The sequence below is a fragment of the Balaenoptera acutorostrata genome, chromosome 14 (genome assembly GCF_949987535.1).
Source record: "Balaenoptera acutorostrata chromosome 14, mBalAcu1.1, whole genome shotgun sequence".
Taxonomy (NCBI): Eukaryota; Metazoa; Chordata; class Mammalia; order Artiodactyla; family Balaenopteridae; genus Balaenoptera; species Balaenoptera acutorostrata.
Window position 1 is genome coordinate 9,548,559 of NC_080077.1, and position 17,009 is coordinate 9,565,567.

The 17,009-nt window shown below is 52.5% G+C and overlaps 1 protein-coding gene across 8 annotated transcripts in view; it reads right to left on the bottom strand.

Moving 5' to 3' along the window:
- Positions 1 to 17,009, bottom strand: part of SYNJ2 (synaptojanin 2) — a 101,105-nt gene that overhangs the window by 54,881 nt on the left and 29,215 nt on the right. For all 8 annotated transcript variants that reach the window (XM_057527782.1, XM_057527785.1, XM_057527781.1 and 5 more), the window contains exons 2-3: positions 12,601 to 12,687; positions 3,412 to 3,682 (exon numbers count right to left, since the gene is read on the bottom strand). In XM_057527782.1, the coding sequence (XP_057383765.1) occupies positions 3,412 to 3,682; positions 12,601 to 12,687 (358 nt within the window). The remainder of the gene's footprint in view (positions 1 to 3,411; positions 3,683 to 12,600; positions 12,688 to 17,009) is intronic.

Here is a 17,009-nt window from a genome sequence, read left to right on the forward strand (position 1 = left end):
GTTTTTGATAATAAAGCCCATCAGTAAAAATTTAATCATGCTTTATGATGAAAGGATAGTGATAAATGATAAAATGACAAATCATAAAAATAATTAAATATATGCATGCTTACATGCTTACTTAAATTATATTCAGATCCCACAAGGTGAATGTAATGAGAGCATTACAAAGCAATGGATAATAAATAAACAGGATGAGATGAACATAAAACCTAATGAAAGTTCTAGTACTTCCTCCCCATACCCAGGATTGTTCTGGGTCTCCGGCATCCACGATCATAATCATGGGGATAACAGCCAACGTTTATCAAGGGCACCGAGCACCGTTCTAAGTGCTTTGGGATGGATCAACTCACTTCATCCTTGAAACAGCCCTATGTACCAGGTGTTATCATTCACCCCATTTTACAGATGAAGAAACTGAGGCACAGAAGAGAAGTACTTGCCCAAGGTCACGGCGCCAGTAAGCGGCAGCATGGAGTTGGAGCTGTGCTCTTCATCCCGAGCCTCTCCTGCTGAAGGCCCTACCTTGACAGCTGCACCTGTGCATGGCCACACCCTGCTCTCATCTCTCACTCGCTCGGCCTCCCCAGCGCCCACTGGAGCTTACCGAGCAGGTAAGTGGTTGCTCTGAGAAGTGGGGCTCAGAGGGCGTGCACGGGCCTCAGGCTGCTTCCGGGCTCCACACGGTTCACCCAGGGGACCCAAGCAGTGCCATTCTGAGGCCCCTAACATGCTCCCCAGGAGGCAGGAACTACCACAGGGTAGCAAGCTAATCTAGATCACAATGCCCTATTTGTTTAAAAAAGGCAGCACTATTCCTGCCCTAAGCAGCTCTCTCATTTCTGGAGAAGTGTGCTGTGAGCTCTGACGTCTCAGGCTCCAAGTGGAGCCTTCTTCTCCAAGTGGCAAGAAGCCTGCTCTCAGGCCAGCCTCCCCGACGTGACCACGTGGGCACTAAGGGACACCCCCCGCCCCCGGGAGCAGGGCCATGCCTGAGCTCTCACACCGGGGCGCTGGTCTGCCTAAAGAATGATGAGCATGAAGCATTACTTTACAAAAACACCTTCCTCTCTTCTGAAACCCTCTCTAAAATTCAGATGATAAACCATCTTTAGTAACCCACATATGAAATCAGCATCAAGGGAAGGCCTCCAGAATATTCCAGGGTCCTCCAGCCACACGGCTATGGCTGCCGTCAGTCACTAGGGGTCAGGAGAAGGAACCGTTTGCCAAACAGACAGCTCTAAATAATCCTGTTTGTAGTCACACTGGCCTGACCGCCTGTGGGAGGACAGCTCATATCCTTGAAGGAAGAAACCCAAACCTATAAAGGAAAACAGCCTGCGTCTCCTTCCAGGACTGGATGGTACCGGGAAGCAACGATCGGTGGGGAACAGTAACCCGCCCAGAAAAATGCCTTCACCACGTTGTACACCAGCCACGTTCAGCATTGACCCCATCTGACTCCAGATGTGGGTTCAGACCTTGAACACTGCACCCCAAATGGTGGGTTCAGGCAATCAAGCTCGTGACCACGCAAGCTGGGGCTGACTCAGCTGTGGTCAGCTCCATGGGTGCCGCCCTGAGCCCAAACACCACGCCCTGGAGTGTGGGATGGCCCAGCAGCCTAGCACCCTCCAGAGCTCAAGATAGTCTAGTGTCCACTTGGGGCCTCCCCCTTCCCAAGCCCCTCTCAGCCTTCACTCTGTGATTCTCTGCTCTGGCTTCTCTGTGGACCTCAAATCTCCGACCACAGAGCTGGTACCAGGAGGCCTGGAAAGAGCAGGTACAAAGGGCAATCCAGATTCTCCAGGCATCCAACAAATGTTACAGCCTCTGAGACCTCTAGCCTCTGCTCATCAGACAGTCCCAGCTGAAAACGGCCCCCCGGCCTAACAAAGACCCCTCATAACCCACAGCCCCGGTGTCCCTGAGCTTGGCTGCCTTCAGGGGCACATGCACCGGCAAAATGGAACTAGTGATTCACAGACACACCATCCCCTGGACCTGTTACTCAGAGTGTGGTCCTCAAACCAGCAGCGCTGGCGTCACCATTGGCTCCTTGCTAGAAATGCCGAGTCTCGGGCCCCAGCCCAGCCCTGCTCAGTCAAAATCTGCATTTTTAACAAGATCAGCAGGAGATTCACATGCTTGAAGTTTGAGCATGCTACTGCCCCCCAAACTCAACAACACCAGAGAACCTGAGAAGATCTGGGGGGGCAGGGAGTATGGGCACACATGGAAGGATAGGGTGAACCCCCTTTCTCCAAATGGAAGTCAGGAATTCACTTGTGGGAGTCCCAAGCACCAGGGTAAGTACACTTATCTGGTGATGGAAACCTACAACCTCCTCTGTTTGGGTAAGGGAGGAATGCATAAATAAAGGTCACAAAGAAGCCTCATCAGTCCTGACTCAGGGCTGGAAACTGGTGTAGCCCCAAAGGCCAACACTGGAATCTAGGAACGCCTCATTATGTGACGTGTATTGGAACAATGTCTACAGCAGGATTTTCATCACTTTTGCTTCTGACTCTCATCTCCTGGTAAATCTGAGGGGAACAGCTCCATTGCATGTGAATCACTGTACCCCCTCCACCCCCCCCACACACACACCCACCCTCCCCCACCCCCGCTCTTTCACAGGACTGGTGAGGGTCATGACCCCTGGAGCCCAGAAAGGGAGATAATTTACATATTTATAGGGCCATCCACACCTAGCTAGTCCCTGAAGGAGCGCCCAGATGACCCTAAACATACCCCAACCACTTTTGCCTGGGCTTCAGGTCTGTCTTATCACATTACTGCACACCACCTTGGCAGGATGACTCAGTTTTGCCGTTGATACAACTGGTTTGGTTTCATGATTAACAGCATGGGATCTGAAGCCAGATGCCTGGGTTCAAATTCCCTCCGTTATTCAAGCCTCAGTCTCCTTACCTGTAAAATGGGGATAACAGACCCTACCTCATTGGTTACTATGCGGATTATGTGAGTTATGACCCCCAGAGAACTTAGAACAGTGCTTTATAAATGTCGGTGGTAAATGTCTGTACGCTGGAGGATAACCAGGAGAAATGAGGGGACCAGGGACCAGGGAAGCACTGAGCACAGGCCCAGGCACTTAGGAGAAACCGGTAGATGCTGGCACGTATGCTCCTTACTTATGCAGCAGATTTTCCTTCCTAAGTCTGCATTAAACCATGTTGAACACCCTCCCTGACCCCCGGTGGGGAGTGGGGCTTGTTTTCCTCTCATTCTGCGGAGAGTGAGTGGGCACAGATCACAGCTCTCATAGGTGACCCACGTGCCCGGGGATGATGCAAAGTGGAGATCAAGGATGCAGGTGCCCATCGGAGCCCGCCCTCCACGTAAGCTGGGGGCAGGACAGCCCGGGCCCCGGGGCCTCACCAGAAGAAGGGGTTGCCCCACTCGGAGCTGTCATCGCCCTGCTTCTGTGCCCGGACAGTGAGGTCGAAGCAAGACCCATCATTGGGCCACGAGAAGTAGAAGACCCCTGAGTTGAGGCTCTTCCTCAAGGCTGTGAGGCGGTCCTCCTCCTTGGCCTCTTCCTGAAGTGGGTAAAAGTCGGTGGCGGTGATTTTGTAGATTTCGGCCTCTGGAATTCTGCCCACAGATGTGCAGCCTGTCACCAAAACCAGGAAGCTCAGGGAGGTGCCACCTGGAAGGGAGCGAGACACGGGGGCTGAGGATCACGGGCGGCAGAGCGGCTGGCAATGACGCGGGTGACGGGCAGCTGGGCTTTCAGCTGCAACCACGTAACTTCCTGTTCCCGCCTTCGCATCCCCCAGACCTCGCCTTCCTAAACTCCATGGCTCAGGGGTCCGCCCCGTCACCTGAGCCCGAAGCCTGGAGCCGTGGTTCCAGAGCCCGGCCCCTGTCCCGCAGCGGCACTGTCACCTGCAGCCTGTTAGAAATGTGAATTCTCAGCACCACCCAGGCCTCTGGGGCTGGGCCAGCAGGCTGCGCTTACCAAGCCCAGGTGGTCCGGCTGCCCTCCAGAGTCTAAGGATATGCCTGCCTGGGTCCTTCCCAGCCCCACACCTCAAGCCTCTCAAATCCACCCTCCCCACGAATCCTCAGGGCCCCAGCCGGAGTCAGTCCTCCCAGCTCCATCGCTGGAGCGGCCTCCCAAACCCGCTTGATCGCAGACCTCCCTCCTTTGCTGAAATCCTTCCAGGCTCCCACTTGCCCACAGGGCTGAAGTGGGAACATCTGGGACCTCCGAGCCATTCCTGCCCACCTCCTGCCCCTTCCCACACACAGCGCCCAGGGTCCGGCAGCTTTTACAGGCCGTCTCTGCAGCTCCTCAAATGCGCCCTTGCACCCCTGGGCCTCTGCCAGAGAGGCCTTCCTCAACTCCCTCCCGAGTCACCTTCCCACCCTCAGCCTCTAGACCAGCAAGAGCCTTCCCAACGCCTCTACCCAGCCTCCTTCCCAGGAGAACTCGTCTCCACCCTTCTGGGGTCAGGTCGGCAGCACCTCCTCCAGGAAGGCTTCCCTGCTCTCCCAAGACACTGCTAGGTGTCCCTTCTAAGGGCTAAGTGGTAGCCCTCGTCACACACAAAGCTAACAGCCTCCTTCCCTGCATGTGTCCCCCAGTAGATTGGGGGTTCCTTAGGGGCAGGGCTCTGTTTGGTTGTCATATCCCAGCATCCTGGCATTGCATACGGCAAGTGTTTGATGAACACTTCCTAAATAGGCCAATGAGAGAGCAGCTCGAGCCTCCCCTCCCCCGGTGAAAGGTTACCCCAACCAGTGCGGACCCCACTGCCAGGAGGAGGACACACTCCTCTCCGGGGACGCCACACCATCCGTGGCTGTTTTCTGTTCCACGGCAATGCTTTACTCTGGGGACAGTGGGGACACTGCCCCATAGTCCTCTTTTTCAGGAGAAGGCCCAGGAGATAACTTGGGTAACTAGCCTTTAGGGGCTGGTGTGATTCTGGTCCAGAGCACACTGCTCCCATCCTACTGAGGTTTAAAGGGCCCGATCCCACCAAGATCTAGTCCAAATGCTCAGTGGTCATTACCTGGAGTGATGGTGGTCAGCGTTCTTAGATCTCTGGACACTTTGCTGAGACCCCTAAGACTGCCAATTCCACTGGTCACCTATGCTAGACTCCTTCCTCACACTGAATGGGAAAAAGAGTCCTGCTGGGGGTCGGCTAACATCTGGTTTTTATTAAAGAGCCCTTCATTTGATAAATAGGTCACCACTCGTACCAGGCCTACCGGGGGTTGGGGGTCACATACAATAGGCAACCATACTGGCTCATATCCCACCTCTCCAGTCACATGATCAGGAAATCATTTTGAAACAACAAGAATAAGGCAGTTATGCTGTGGCAGTGACAGGTGTCAGGGGGCTGAGTTTCTTAAGTAGAACAGGCGTCGTTTCTGGAAGACAGGTGGGGTTTATGTGGGGTTGCCATCCTCAAATTTCAGCCTCACAAATACAAATACTCCCCCAGCCTGTGCTAGAACCAGTGCCCATGCATCCCATCTGCCTCTTCCGATGGGCTCAGCACGGGGTGAAGCAGAGTTCGAGAACTGTCCCCTTGCAGTGGCCAGAGGACAGCCCGGTGGTCTAGGCTGCGAGCCCAAGATTAGACTCTGGAGGGGGTGGGTTCCAGGGGAGGCATGGAAAATTCTACTTTACATCTCTCCATCCGAGTCGTGAAGTGGGTTTCTAGCACCACTTCCTCAACAGCCTCTGCGTCGGGGGACCGAGTCCCTGGCAAGAGTTCCAGGGTGCTCCGAAGACAGCACGCACTTCCTGAGCAGGGCAGTGGCCCGGGGGAGGCTTGGGGCGGGCGTGCAACCGCAGGCATGAAAAGGCTCTTGAAATATATGAGAGCAAAGGGAAGGGGCCGCCACCGCCAAGGCATCGGGCTCCCGAGTCCTGGGACGAGGGGCTCAGGAGAGGGTGAAGAATAAGAAGAGCCACCTTGGGGGAGCACGTTGGAAGCAGATGCTTTAGTGACAGTTAATCCTCAGGGCGATGCTTACCGTGCGCCAGGTGCCATTCCACAAACTTCCTCCCAGCACCCCCATTAGGGAGGTACCATCTTGAGCCCCATTCAAAGGAAGGGAGACAGAGGCACAGAGAGGGTGAGTAGCCTGCCCGAGGTGGCACAGCGGGGAGGTGGGATTCGAATCCACTTTCTGGCTATCCCACCCGGGCAAGTTACTCAAGCCAAGTCTGGTTCCAGAGCCGGTGCTCTTAACCATGTCCTTGCAGAAGTATGGCCAACCTGCCTAAGAGCGCTGCTATTTTACACAAGAGACTGTCCCCGGGGAGCTGAATCACTCGCCCAGTGCACAGCTGGTCTGTGTTGGACCAAGATGCAAACGTGGGTCTCACCTTGGCCCAGGCTCCATCTAGCCATAAGGTCCAGCGGCCTTCAACCACTTCGGCTGTTGTCTCTCTAAGGACTGTGGGTGACCAATGCACCTCTCGCTCATTTTCAAATTGACACCAGAAGTGTTCATTATTAGTTTAAATGGTTGTGAGTAATATATTTTCCAGCATGTGCTAAATATTGACATGTAAAAATAAAACTGTTGTGGGCCTCTTTACCAGCATCCAGTGGAATCTAGACGGTGATTTATACTCATCATCAGCTATTGCTTAAAGGAATCCATGAACAAGATCTTCTTTAACAGACGGGATTTTTTTCTCCCATTTCCAGTCCACTTTCCCCACAGAACTTCATCCGAATGTAACATTTTGTGCTTCACCTGATCATATTGTACAGCAATCTGATTCTGAAGCTCCAAGTCTCTAAAAAGAGTTTCTTCTGGCTTGAGTTATCACTGCAATGATTTTTAGTACACGATTGGTCAAACGATGTAAATGAAACATTTTTGTTAAATAATTGTTTAATAGAAAAAGTAAAGATTTGTTGGAAAGGCTTCTCTTAATGGGATGGATGGGACTTACAGTTCATGGATAAATATTATTTATTGATGGAATGAAACTATCAACAGATTCTATATCAATTCTAGTTCTATTTTCCATTTTTATAGCTGTAAACACTAAGAGATCTCGTTTACATTAATAAATAGGTGGGAATAGAAAGGGCTTCATTATAGAAATGTCACTCAACTCTTCAAAATCCTTCTGAGCTACATGTTAAAAAAAAAGAAATCACAATAATCTATCAACAAAATTACTGTTAGTGCTGTCAGCTGATGCCCCAATTACTTCTTCCATTTTGTGGAAAGCAAAGAGTTGACCATCATCTGGCTTGTCAACAAATTTGTTACCTAGTCATTGAGGTGACTGACTTCCTCAACTGCTGACAGTATTCTGAACTGTCCCTTTGTTTGGCATCCTAGAGGCATTTACTTCTGAAGCAGCTCACCACGGTGAGATTCCGGGCAGGGGAAAGCTAAGAGGGCAGATGGGTGGTTGTGGATGGAACAGAGAGGGTGAGGAACCAGCCCCTCATCACAGGACATTTTTAGGCAAACCGATTACTGGAAGGAGTTGAGGACTTGGAAACTGTTCTCCTCAGATCTAACCATGTCCTGCACCGTGGACAGTCTCTGTGACCCCCAGAAGAACAGCCCTAGGCCTCCGTCCCTCCAGGAGGGGGACGTGCCCGGCCTGCTCAGCCTGGCAGGGGTCACTCCAGCCCTGGCATCACCCCGTCTACCCATCTGTGTAACAGCCCCCGTGCTCTCATGCACTGCAGGAGACAGGGGTTGGGGGCGGTACCGAGGATGGTGTCGGCCTGTGATCCCACACAGAAGGCGTCTCTAGGGGTAAAAGTAAGGCCGGTGGGACACGCCCACCCCAGGCGTGTGAGAAATCCCCTCTGCCGTCACCTTGAGCACGGGATCCAAGCTGTGTTTCCAGTAACCCAGGATCAATTTTCTCACGGCCCAGAAGTAAACTGGGCCTGGGACGGGGGTGGGGATGTCTCAGAAGTCATTAGTCAAGGCTGAGTCCAGGGGCTTGAAACCAGTTAGGACCTTGTAGCAAGGCAAAGACAAAAGCCAAGCTTGCCTTGGCCTCAGAAGACGGGGCTCTGGGCTCTGCACGCCTCCAGTGGCCTCTGGGGCCTCAGACAAGTCCCAGGCCCCCTCTGGGCACCAGATGGGCTCCCGGTCCCTTCCAGCTCCAACACTCTGGTTCCAGCGCTCTGGCCCAAGCGAGACCATGCCTGGGTGAGAGGTTGCCGGCCAGAGTCAGGTGACGAGGGGGAGAGGGCAAGAAATGGGTCACAGGCCAAAAAGACACACCACAATCAGAAGAGGTCACACCCGCACGCAGAGGCCGCCTGAGTGTGCAGCGTGGAGCAACGGAATGCAATCACCTCGATGTATATGCTTGTTCATGGGGACAGGGCTTCAGTTTGGGAAGATGAAAAACGTTCTAGAGACGGATGGTGGTGATGGTTACACAACAATGTGAATGTCCTTCATGCCACGGAACTGTACACTTAAAATTGCTTAAAATGGTAAATTTTATCTTATGTATATTTTACCACAATTTTAAAAAGCCTCCAAAACCTCAATATCAATGTAGAAATCCTCTCCCTCAAAACCCAGCTCCAAGTCAGAGCTGCCCAGGAGAAACCCCGACCCCTGCAGTGGGTCCGAGTCTCATCTGTGGCCACCTGTCGTCCATCATCTGGCTGGGAAGGGCGGGCGCTGGGGTCACGATGAGTCAGGGGCAGACACGGTGGTTCATTCAGGGGCAACGCTGGGCATTTTCCGTGTTGGGTTTTCTCTGTGTTTGCTCGGCCTCGAGTTCTCTCCCTGGCCAGGTGCGTACTGATCTCAACCCTGGGTGCCTGCAAACTGTCTTACCTACTCGTCTGCTGGTAGAGGGTACTCTCAGATCCGTGAACATGGGACTTGGTGAGCCTAGGCTTCCCCAGCTGTGAAGTGATGAGCTGGGGCCAGCGGAGCCCGGAGCTCCCGCCCCTGCCCCTTACCAACGAGCTCAGAATTCTAATTACCTGTATCCACCTGCTCATCTCAAGTACCTCTTTATCCTTCTCTGCCAAGAAGATGAGCGCAGTGAAGGCAGCGGTGCACTGACAGCTTTCACCAGCTCCCGGGAGCCAGCTGAGCACATCACATCCCAATTCCACACTGGCCTGAAATCAGCCATGGTGGGTGCATTTACACCACGGAAATTGGCAAACGCGACCTGTCAGGGATTTCCCCCCAGAGAGCTGGAAGTCAAACAGTGGAGAGCACACCACTGGGTATAAGTATTAAAATAAATTATTATTATTACAACTGATGGCCATCCCCTTTCAAGACGTGCTGGAGAACACTGCCTTCCCCGAATCTCAAAGGCTCAGAGAGACTCAAAATTCCCTCTCCAGAGACGTTCCATTCTGCGGTGACTGCCCAGAGAAGTCAGCCCTCGGCTGGCCTGTGCAGACTAACCACCACCAGGAGTCACCGACCTGAAGGCACTCAGCCTGGGCCACACACCTAGTTCTCCCAGAAAGACCCACCCCCTGCAGGACAGCCTCCCCCAACACTCAGTACCCAAGTTCAGTCCATGTTCGTTCTCTCATGTAATCCCCTTCAGAACTATGTAAGATAGACTTGAGGCAGTTTTCCTGCTTTTAGAGGAAATTAGAGATTAAATTAACTCAGGTCAGTCTGTTGAGAAGCCAAAACTAGATTCGAGGAGGCTGTCTGGCGGAAGGTTTACAGGACTGGCATGTACAGTTTCACAGGCTGTGCACTGCACGACTCCAGGAGACACAATTCATTAGAGACCTCAATTTCTTCAACCCCTGAGGCTATGAAATAGGGAGGCCTTGAGAGCTTAGGTGAAAAGGGAGTTAAATCCCTATAATCATTGTGATAAATTCTTTCCATAACTATACTCTCACTTTCTATGCTTTGTACTGTGTATGTGTCAGGAAGCCCAGCTCCGGGGCTTATTGTGGGGGCTCCACCCCCTTCCTGCTGCCATTTCAGAGAGGAAGGAGGGACTTTGGCTGTCCATGAAAATCTATGAACCTGTATATGTTTCTTAATTTCTAACATAAAAGGCTATTTTCACTGAGGTAGATTGAAATTGAACAACTGCCCCAAGTTAAGAGCCTGAGGGGAAGTCTCTCTCTTTGTACAGAGGCCTTCAGCCTAAGAAAATAAAAAGGGGCGGCCGACTCCCACTCAGGCTGGTTGTCTCGGTAGCAAATGAAAATTGGAATTTCAATCTGTGCTGCTGACACCCTCCACAGGTGGGGAAAAAACCGAAACAGACCATAGTCCTGGGGTGGGGACTTGCAGTGGGAAAAGAAATTTAAGTTAAAGCCAAACACTCCTCAGTGTAACCAAAGGGAATTTGAAAAACTCGATGACAAGGCCCAATCCTTCCATCCTTCAGATACCCTGGGCACTTTCAGAAATGTGTTGAGAAAGGCCAAATAATCCTGACATCCCAAAAGTCAAACGCATTCTCACCATGCTCAGGGAGGCTTCACAGCCCACCCTGCAGGGTGACACTGGTGGGCAGGGCTGAAGGTATTCAGAGGACACCAGAAATGGGGGCTGGGGACCAGAGGTTCCGCTCACTCACCCCTCAGGGGAGGGGGCAGGTGGGTGGAGGGCTGCAGGCGGGGAGGAGGGCCTTGTCCAGGGCAGCTTTAGGAGTTGGTCACCTCTCTCCACTCCCTGCCCCGGGAAGAACCTGCTGCAGCTGGACACCCGCAGACACCCTGGCTCACTCTGACAATGTCTCTGGGCGCTGCCACCCTTCCCAGTTAGGACCAGTTCCCTGGAGCTGATCTCAAATCATAGCCCAGGAAGAAAAGCTTTGCCCTGGGATGTGGGGAAGGTATTGCTTTCCTGGCTTTGAAATCTCAGCCTTTCTGTTCCTTCCAGGACAGAACAGCCTGGTGGTTGAAGGAAGCCCCTGCAGCCAGAAAGCAAGAGTTTAAAACCCAGTCGCCACCTGAGGACTGCCCAACTTTGGGCTAGTGACATATGAGAAATGGACCATTAATTTATGTACAAGAAGAATGTTGCCAAGTATAACTAAGATGCCAACAACTGTAACGTATCTTAAATGTGCAGGTGTTGTAATATGAAAAATGTGTCACAGAACAGATGAAATACAAGTCTTCAGCTCTCCACCAGTAACAGTTCCTACCTCATAGGTTGCTGGGAGAGCTGAGTTAATAAATTAAAACACTTAAAACGGTGCTAGCACAGAGTGAGCACCATGTAAGGTTAGCTGTCGCCCTCATATCCTCATGACTGAGGAAAGGCCTCAGGAATTTTTCATAACCTCAGAAAAAAAACTGCTGCAGGGGAAAAAACCTATAGAAACCCTTGGCAGGCAGCACATCTTCATGAAAAAAGCAAGGGTCTGGAGGCAGCTAGATCCAGGTCTGAATCCTACCTAAGCCTCTTAGGCAAGTTTCTTTTACCCTCTGAGTCTGTTTCCTTTACTGAAAACAAGGATAAAGATACCGTATCACACTGACTTGTTTTTTAGGATTAAAGAATCTAATGTATACTTAGCCATTGGCACAAAATAGACATTTAATAAATGCATTTTGTCATGTGGGTACTGAATGCTTTTCCTAAACACTGTTGGGAGATGATCAATGTCACCATCATAGTTCAGAAAAAAACCATCCCACTAAAGAAAAGACCAGAAAAGTGATGGCAAACGACAGGGCTGTTCTGTCAGGTTTCAGAATCCTCAATCCAGGGAAACAGCCGCTCCGTGGATGTGGAGATGCTCGTGCTCAGCTCGGGAAGAGCCTGCGTTTGGTAAACGCACAGCCTGCTCTGCTCTTGGCCCCGTAAGTCCTGGGAGACACTCAGCTGTAAATCAGGCAGCTGCAAGGGGAGGAGGGACACGGGGGCTGCAGCCCCAGAAGTGCACCAGGGCTCCCAGGAGGTCCAGGAGCGCAGAGGTGACCCAGTGGCCCCAACACGGAGGCGGTGACACCCCACCCCAGCCTACGGCTCAGCCCCTCGAGTGTCACACTGAGCAGGATGTCCACCTGCTCCTGTAATTCTCGGCCCCTTCGAGTCACACTACGCAGCCCAGTTCTGAAGCTCCTTCCCTTGCTCTCGCTCACACCCACCCTTGGTGCCCGACGGTCAGGTGCTGGTGGCCTTTCTCTCCTTGCCAACAACGCCCCGCCCCGGCTCCTCTCCCTCAAGACACACCCAGCAAGTCCAGGGGCTCCGGGCCTCTGACCTCCACCCCATCTGGAACACAGATCTCTTGTAAACAACAAACAAGCCCCTGGGTTGACCCCTCCACCTCCAGACCAGGCTGGAAAACCTTAGATCCTGGTGGGCGCACGATGAAGGTGCACTTCCTCTGCATCCAGGGCATGGGGCAGCAATGGCAGGTGAGGACCAGGAGGTCACCTCTGCGCTCACCTGGACCTCCTCCCCGGCCCGGAGGAGCTGGCTCAGCGAAAGAAACATTTTACAAGATGGTAACAGTTAAAATAAAACGCCTAAATCCCACAGTCTTTCCACACTAACGTAAGAGAGGCTCTGCCCGGCACCAGAAATCTATCTAGCCGGGGGGTCTGACAGCTGCTGCCCCTCGGAGCGGGTACTCACCGGACTTCAACCTGAGCTCCCCCAGGCAGCCATAAGCATCAGTGAGCTTTCCATACTGGCCTTTAATGACCTCCTTTTCTTCTGGAGCTGGGGAAGAAGCACAGCACAGACCGCATCAGCCGAGCCTCCTGTTGGAGTTCTTTCACTGCAGCTTCCCATGCAGCTCCCACCCACTCGGAAAAGAACACGCAGAGACAATAGCTCGGCCCCAAGTAATATCTGTGAAGGTTTGAGGATCAGCAAATCACTGAGCTGCAGTAACTTAGACCTTCCCACCAGAAGCTCGCTCTCTGGAAGCTCCGACAGCTGCCTGCAGGCTGGAGAGGAAGAGGGGAGTCCCCGGCTGGCAGAGGTGTGAGGGTTCGAGCCAGGGGCAGGTGCTGCAGGCCGGCCCCGTCCCTCTGTGCCGCAGTCCATATGCTCAGAAACAGCAGTGAGTCATCGCTCCCTGATGGGGAGGACCTTCCTTCTTAAGTACCGTCCACTGGAGGCTGCTTCGTTCAAGTGCCCACCTGCCCCCAGGGACCAGCTAACACATGGGGGCTGAGCAGGAGGCCTGCGGCCAGTGAATCCCAAGGCAGGCTGATGAACAGAGGCCCCGGGTCTTCAGCAGTTACTGGAAACGCCCAGGGCGAGACCCAGCCTGGTGCAAAAGCGAAGGAAGAAAAACTGACAGAGAGAAAGACTGTTAGAAGCAGGGAGCCCTTGACCTTGACGATGATGCCACAGACGCCATTGGAGATGCCGTTGGCTGTTACAGGGGCCAGGCCTTTGTACCCCTTTCTCAGAAGAATGTTTCTAAATGCACAGAACAAAACATAAACATGGATGAATCCTCAAATAAGGACCTGGCAAATACCACTAGGGAGACTTACTAGGGAAACAGTTACTCAGCCTCAACTGAATTCATCTATTGAGTTGGCCAAAAAGTCCGTTCGGGTTTTTCCATAACATCTTATGGAAAAACCCGAACGGACTTTTTGGCCAATCCAATAATACAAGGGCTCTCCATCTGGGGAGATGGAGGAAGGCCTGGGCAGATACCAGAGCTTCACGGATAGCTTTTGGGGGAATCTGTATGATCTCTAGAATTGTATGCAAAAATTTTGATGTATATTTTTATGAGGCTAGGATCCATAATTTTCATTAGAATCTCCAAGGAGTTATATGGTTAAGTTATATGGTTAAGAACCAGTTTAATAAATGACATTTTCCTGCAACAGTCATGTGAATTTTTCTAATTGATTAGGTTTTTTTTTTTTTGGTGGGGGGGATCAGGGAGAAGAGTAACCTGAAGGTAACTACCATAGCCCTGCCGACTCCATCGACTTGCCTCAGAGGATGTGGGGCAGCTGGGAGGTGGTGGAATGATGTATTAGTCTCCACCGCTGCGGTAACAAACGACCGACCACATACTCAGTGGCCCAAGACAACACAAATTTGTGATCTTATAATTCTACTTGTCCAAAGTCTCTGAAATGGGTTTCACCAGGTTAAAATCAAGGTGTCAGAAGGATGGGGTTGCTTCTGGAGGCTCTAGAAAAGAAGCCATTTCCCTGCCTTTTCCAGCTTCTAGAGTCGCCTGCATTCCTTGGCTCCTGGCTGCTTCCTCACTCTCCGAAGCCAGCAATCGCATCACTCCCATCTCTGCTTCCATCTTCATACCTCATTCTCTCTCCTTCTCCTGCCTCCCTCTTCCATCTGTTAAGGACCGTTGTGAGTACACTGGGCCCCCAGATAACCCCAAACAATCTCCCATCTCAAGGCCCTTAACTTAATCACATCTGCAAAGTCCCTTCTGCCACGTGTGATAACATTCACAGGAACTGGGGATTAGGATGTGGACCTCCGAGGGGCCCCAGATGGATACAGCCCAGTTCCTGGAGCCCACGGGTCTTTAGCTCCGACACTGATGATAATGAGGATACGGCACCCTCTCCATCCCCGAGCCTGCTCTCTGCCCAGGGTGGTGACAAACCCGCCATTAAGGGACGGGCCCCTGTGCCCTGTGCCATGGAGCCCTCCTGGAAGTGGCCTGCTCCCTGCTCTAGGGCAGGTGAAGCTCTAGGACAGGTAAAGCCTGTGAAATCGCAACCCCCCAGGTGGAAGCGAACTGCCCCCTGCAGGCCCTGTTCAGGGCCACACATGGTGCCTCCCAGTCTAACCAGGGAGAGGTAAACAGGCCAGCTCCTGGTCCTCACCTCGGTGGACAAGTTGCTCAATGCAAGAGAATAATTCTGACATGAAAAAGTCATATTTTAACCCTCAGAGCTTTACAAAGCCTTTGAACAGAACCCTGAAGCCGGAGGTATCATCTGGGTCTCACTTTGCTGACCCTAAAACAAGGCGGTCTTTGTGCATTCATGCACCTCTGCAAATAGTCCCGACCGAATAAACAAAACCCTGGGAAACTGCCAGCCAAAGTAACGTGGTCAAATCTACACTTTCAGAGGTGGGAACAGGCTTCAGGAGAAGCCATGGAAACAGACCTGACCCCTTGCCCTGCTGGATCACAGAGGACAAGCCCAACATACCATGTCCCCCGCCCCCGCGCCGGGAAAATTAAACAAACACAAACAAAAAAGACTTTTCATCCTATTTTAAAAACAAACAAGCACCAACGCCACCAGGCCACTTTGTCCCATTCGAATCCTGTAAATGATTGACTCCTGAATATATAATCAACACCATTATCCCCGACGTTCACACGTGGTAACTCACGGCAAGGTCACGACCTTAGTGCACGTGACAGTTCTTGGAGAAGATGCTTTTGCTCCACCGCAAACAGACTGATGGTATACAAACCAGGTGGCCTAAAACATCGAAAACTTTCTCAGCCCTCGGTTCTGGAGCCTGGAAGTCTGGAAGCAAGGTGTCAGCGGGCCCACACTTCCTCTGAAGGCCCCGGGGAGGGTCCTCCCGCCTTGTCCTGGCTTGTGGCGGTGGCCATCAATCTTGGCCTTCCTCGGCCTGTAGCTGCGTCACTCCAGCCCCTGCCTGCATTGTCACGTGGCCGTCTTATCCCTGTGTGGCTCTGTGTTTCTCTCCTCTTGTAAGGGCACCCATCACACTGGATTTGGGGCCCCCCTCCAGGATGACCTCAATTCAACCTAACTAATTACACCTGCAATGACCCTATTTCCAAATAAGGTCACATTCCGGGGTACCGGAAGTTAGGACTTCCATGGATCCTTTTGGGGGACACGGCTGAACCCATAAGACGTGGTACCCTTTTCCTCTGGTGAGCCAGCCCTCTTAAAGCCCAGACTCCCGGCAAACCGTTTCTCCTTTTCTCCACGCCCTCCTCTCCGAGGCCCCTTCTGACCCCTGCAATGTGGAAGCAGGATGCGTCCCATCCCTGTGACGCAGGTCCCCTCGCCGCCCTCACAGCCCCACCTCCAGCACTCCCGGAGGCCTGGCCTCCCGGGCAGCCTGTTCCGAAACTGCCCAACATGCCGCCTGCCCCAAGTGACTATTTCCTCACTTAGTGTCGAAGGAAGAAGAAATCCCATTTTGCTCTTCAAAAGGGAGCTCACAAATCAAATACGTACGAGCCTCAGGCAGGTAATGAATGAATGAAGCTGCCGGAGGGGCCATGGGTGACCAGAGGACACACGCCCCTTCTGATGGGGGAACACGGTCCGTTCCCACCCTTTTACCCCAGGAGGACAGGCCAGCTCGGTGCCAGGAAGCCTCCAGTTTTTCAAGAGAAATAGGACACTTCTGATTTTTCAGTGTTGGCAACCAATCCAGATTTATTTTAAGCATCGTGTGGGCTGCACACCTCTGCAGACCGTATTTGATCTGCCCGTTGGCAACTTCTGTCCTTCCTTACTTAATGTCTCAAAAATAGACTATGCCTGTCTTCCATACTTTTTTGGCATTTCCGGTAGGTTTTTCCATGTGAGAATGTTTTCGCTTCCCCCGCCCACATCCCCTACCCTCCCCCATTGGCCATAACTTTCCAGAAAGTCCTCTCGTTTACACTCCCCCCCTCGTCCTCGTCCACCTCTTGCCCAGGGATTCAGCCGTTCATTCAGTGGGCGTGTATCTGAGAGCCAAATGCGGCCGGCACTGTCCCAGGCACAGGGACCCAGCAGGGATCCAAACAGACCCAAACCCACCTACACCGGAGTCAGCCGAGGCAGACACTGGGCAGTGGCAAAGAAGGGACACATGTCATGAACGGATGAGTGATGACACTGGAGGCCAACCCGGTGGGGCTGGGAGCCGGGAGCCGTGGCACTGACGAGGCTGCCACAAAGGTGGTAGAGCGGCAGCACCTACTCCGTGCCAGGGACCACACACGCTTCCTGCCAAGGGGGACAGGTCAGATCAGTAGCACGACGCAGACAGTGACGTGAGCTAAGGAGAAGAAGTGAGCAGGGAAGAGGGGTAGGAAGTGGGGG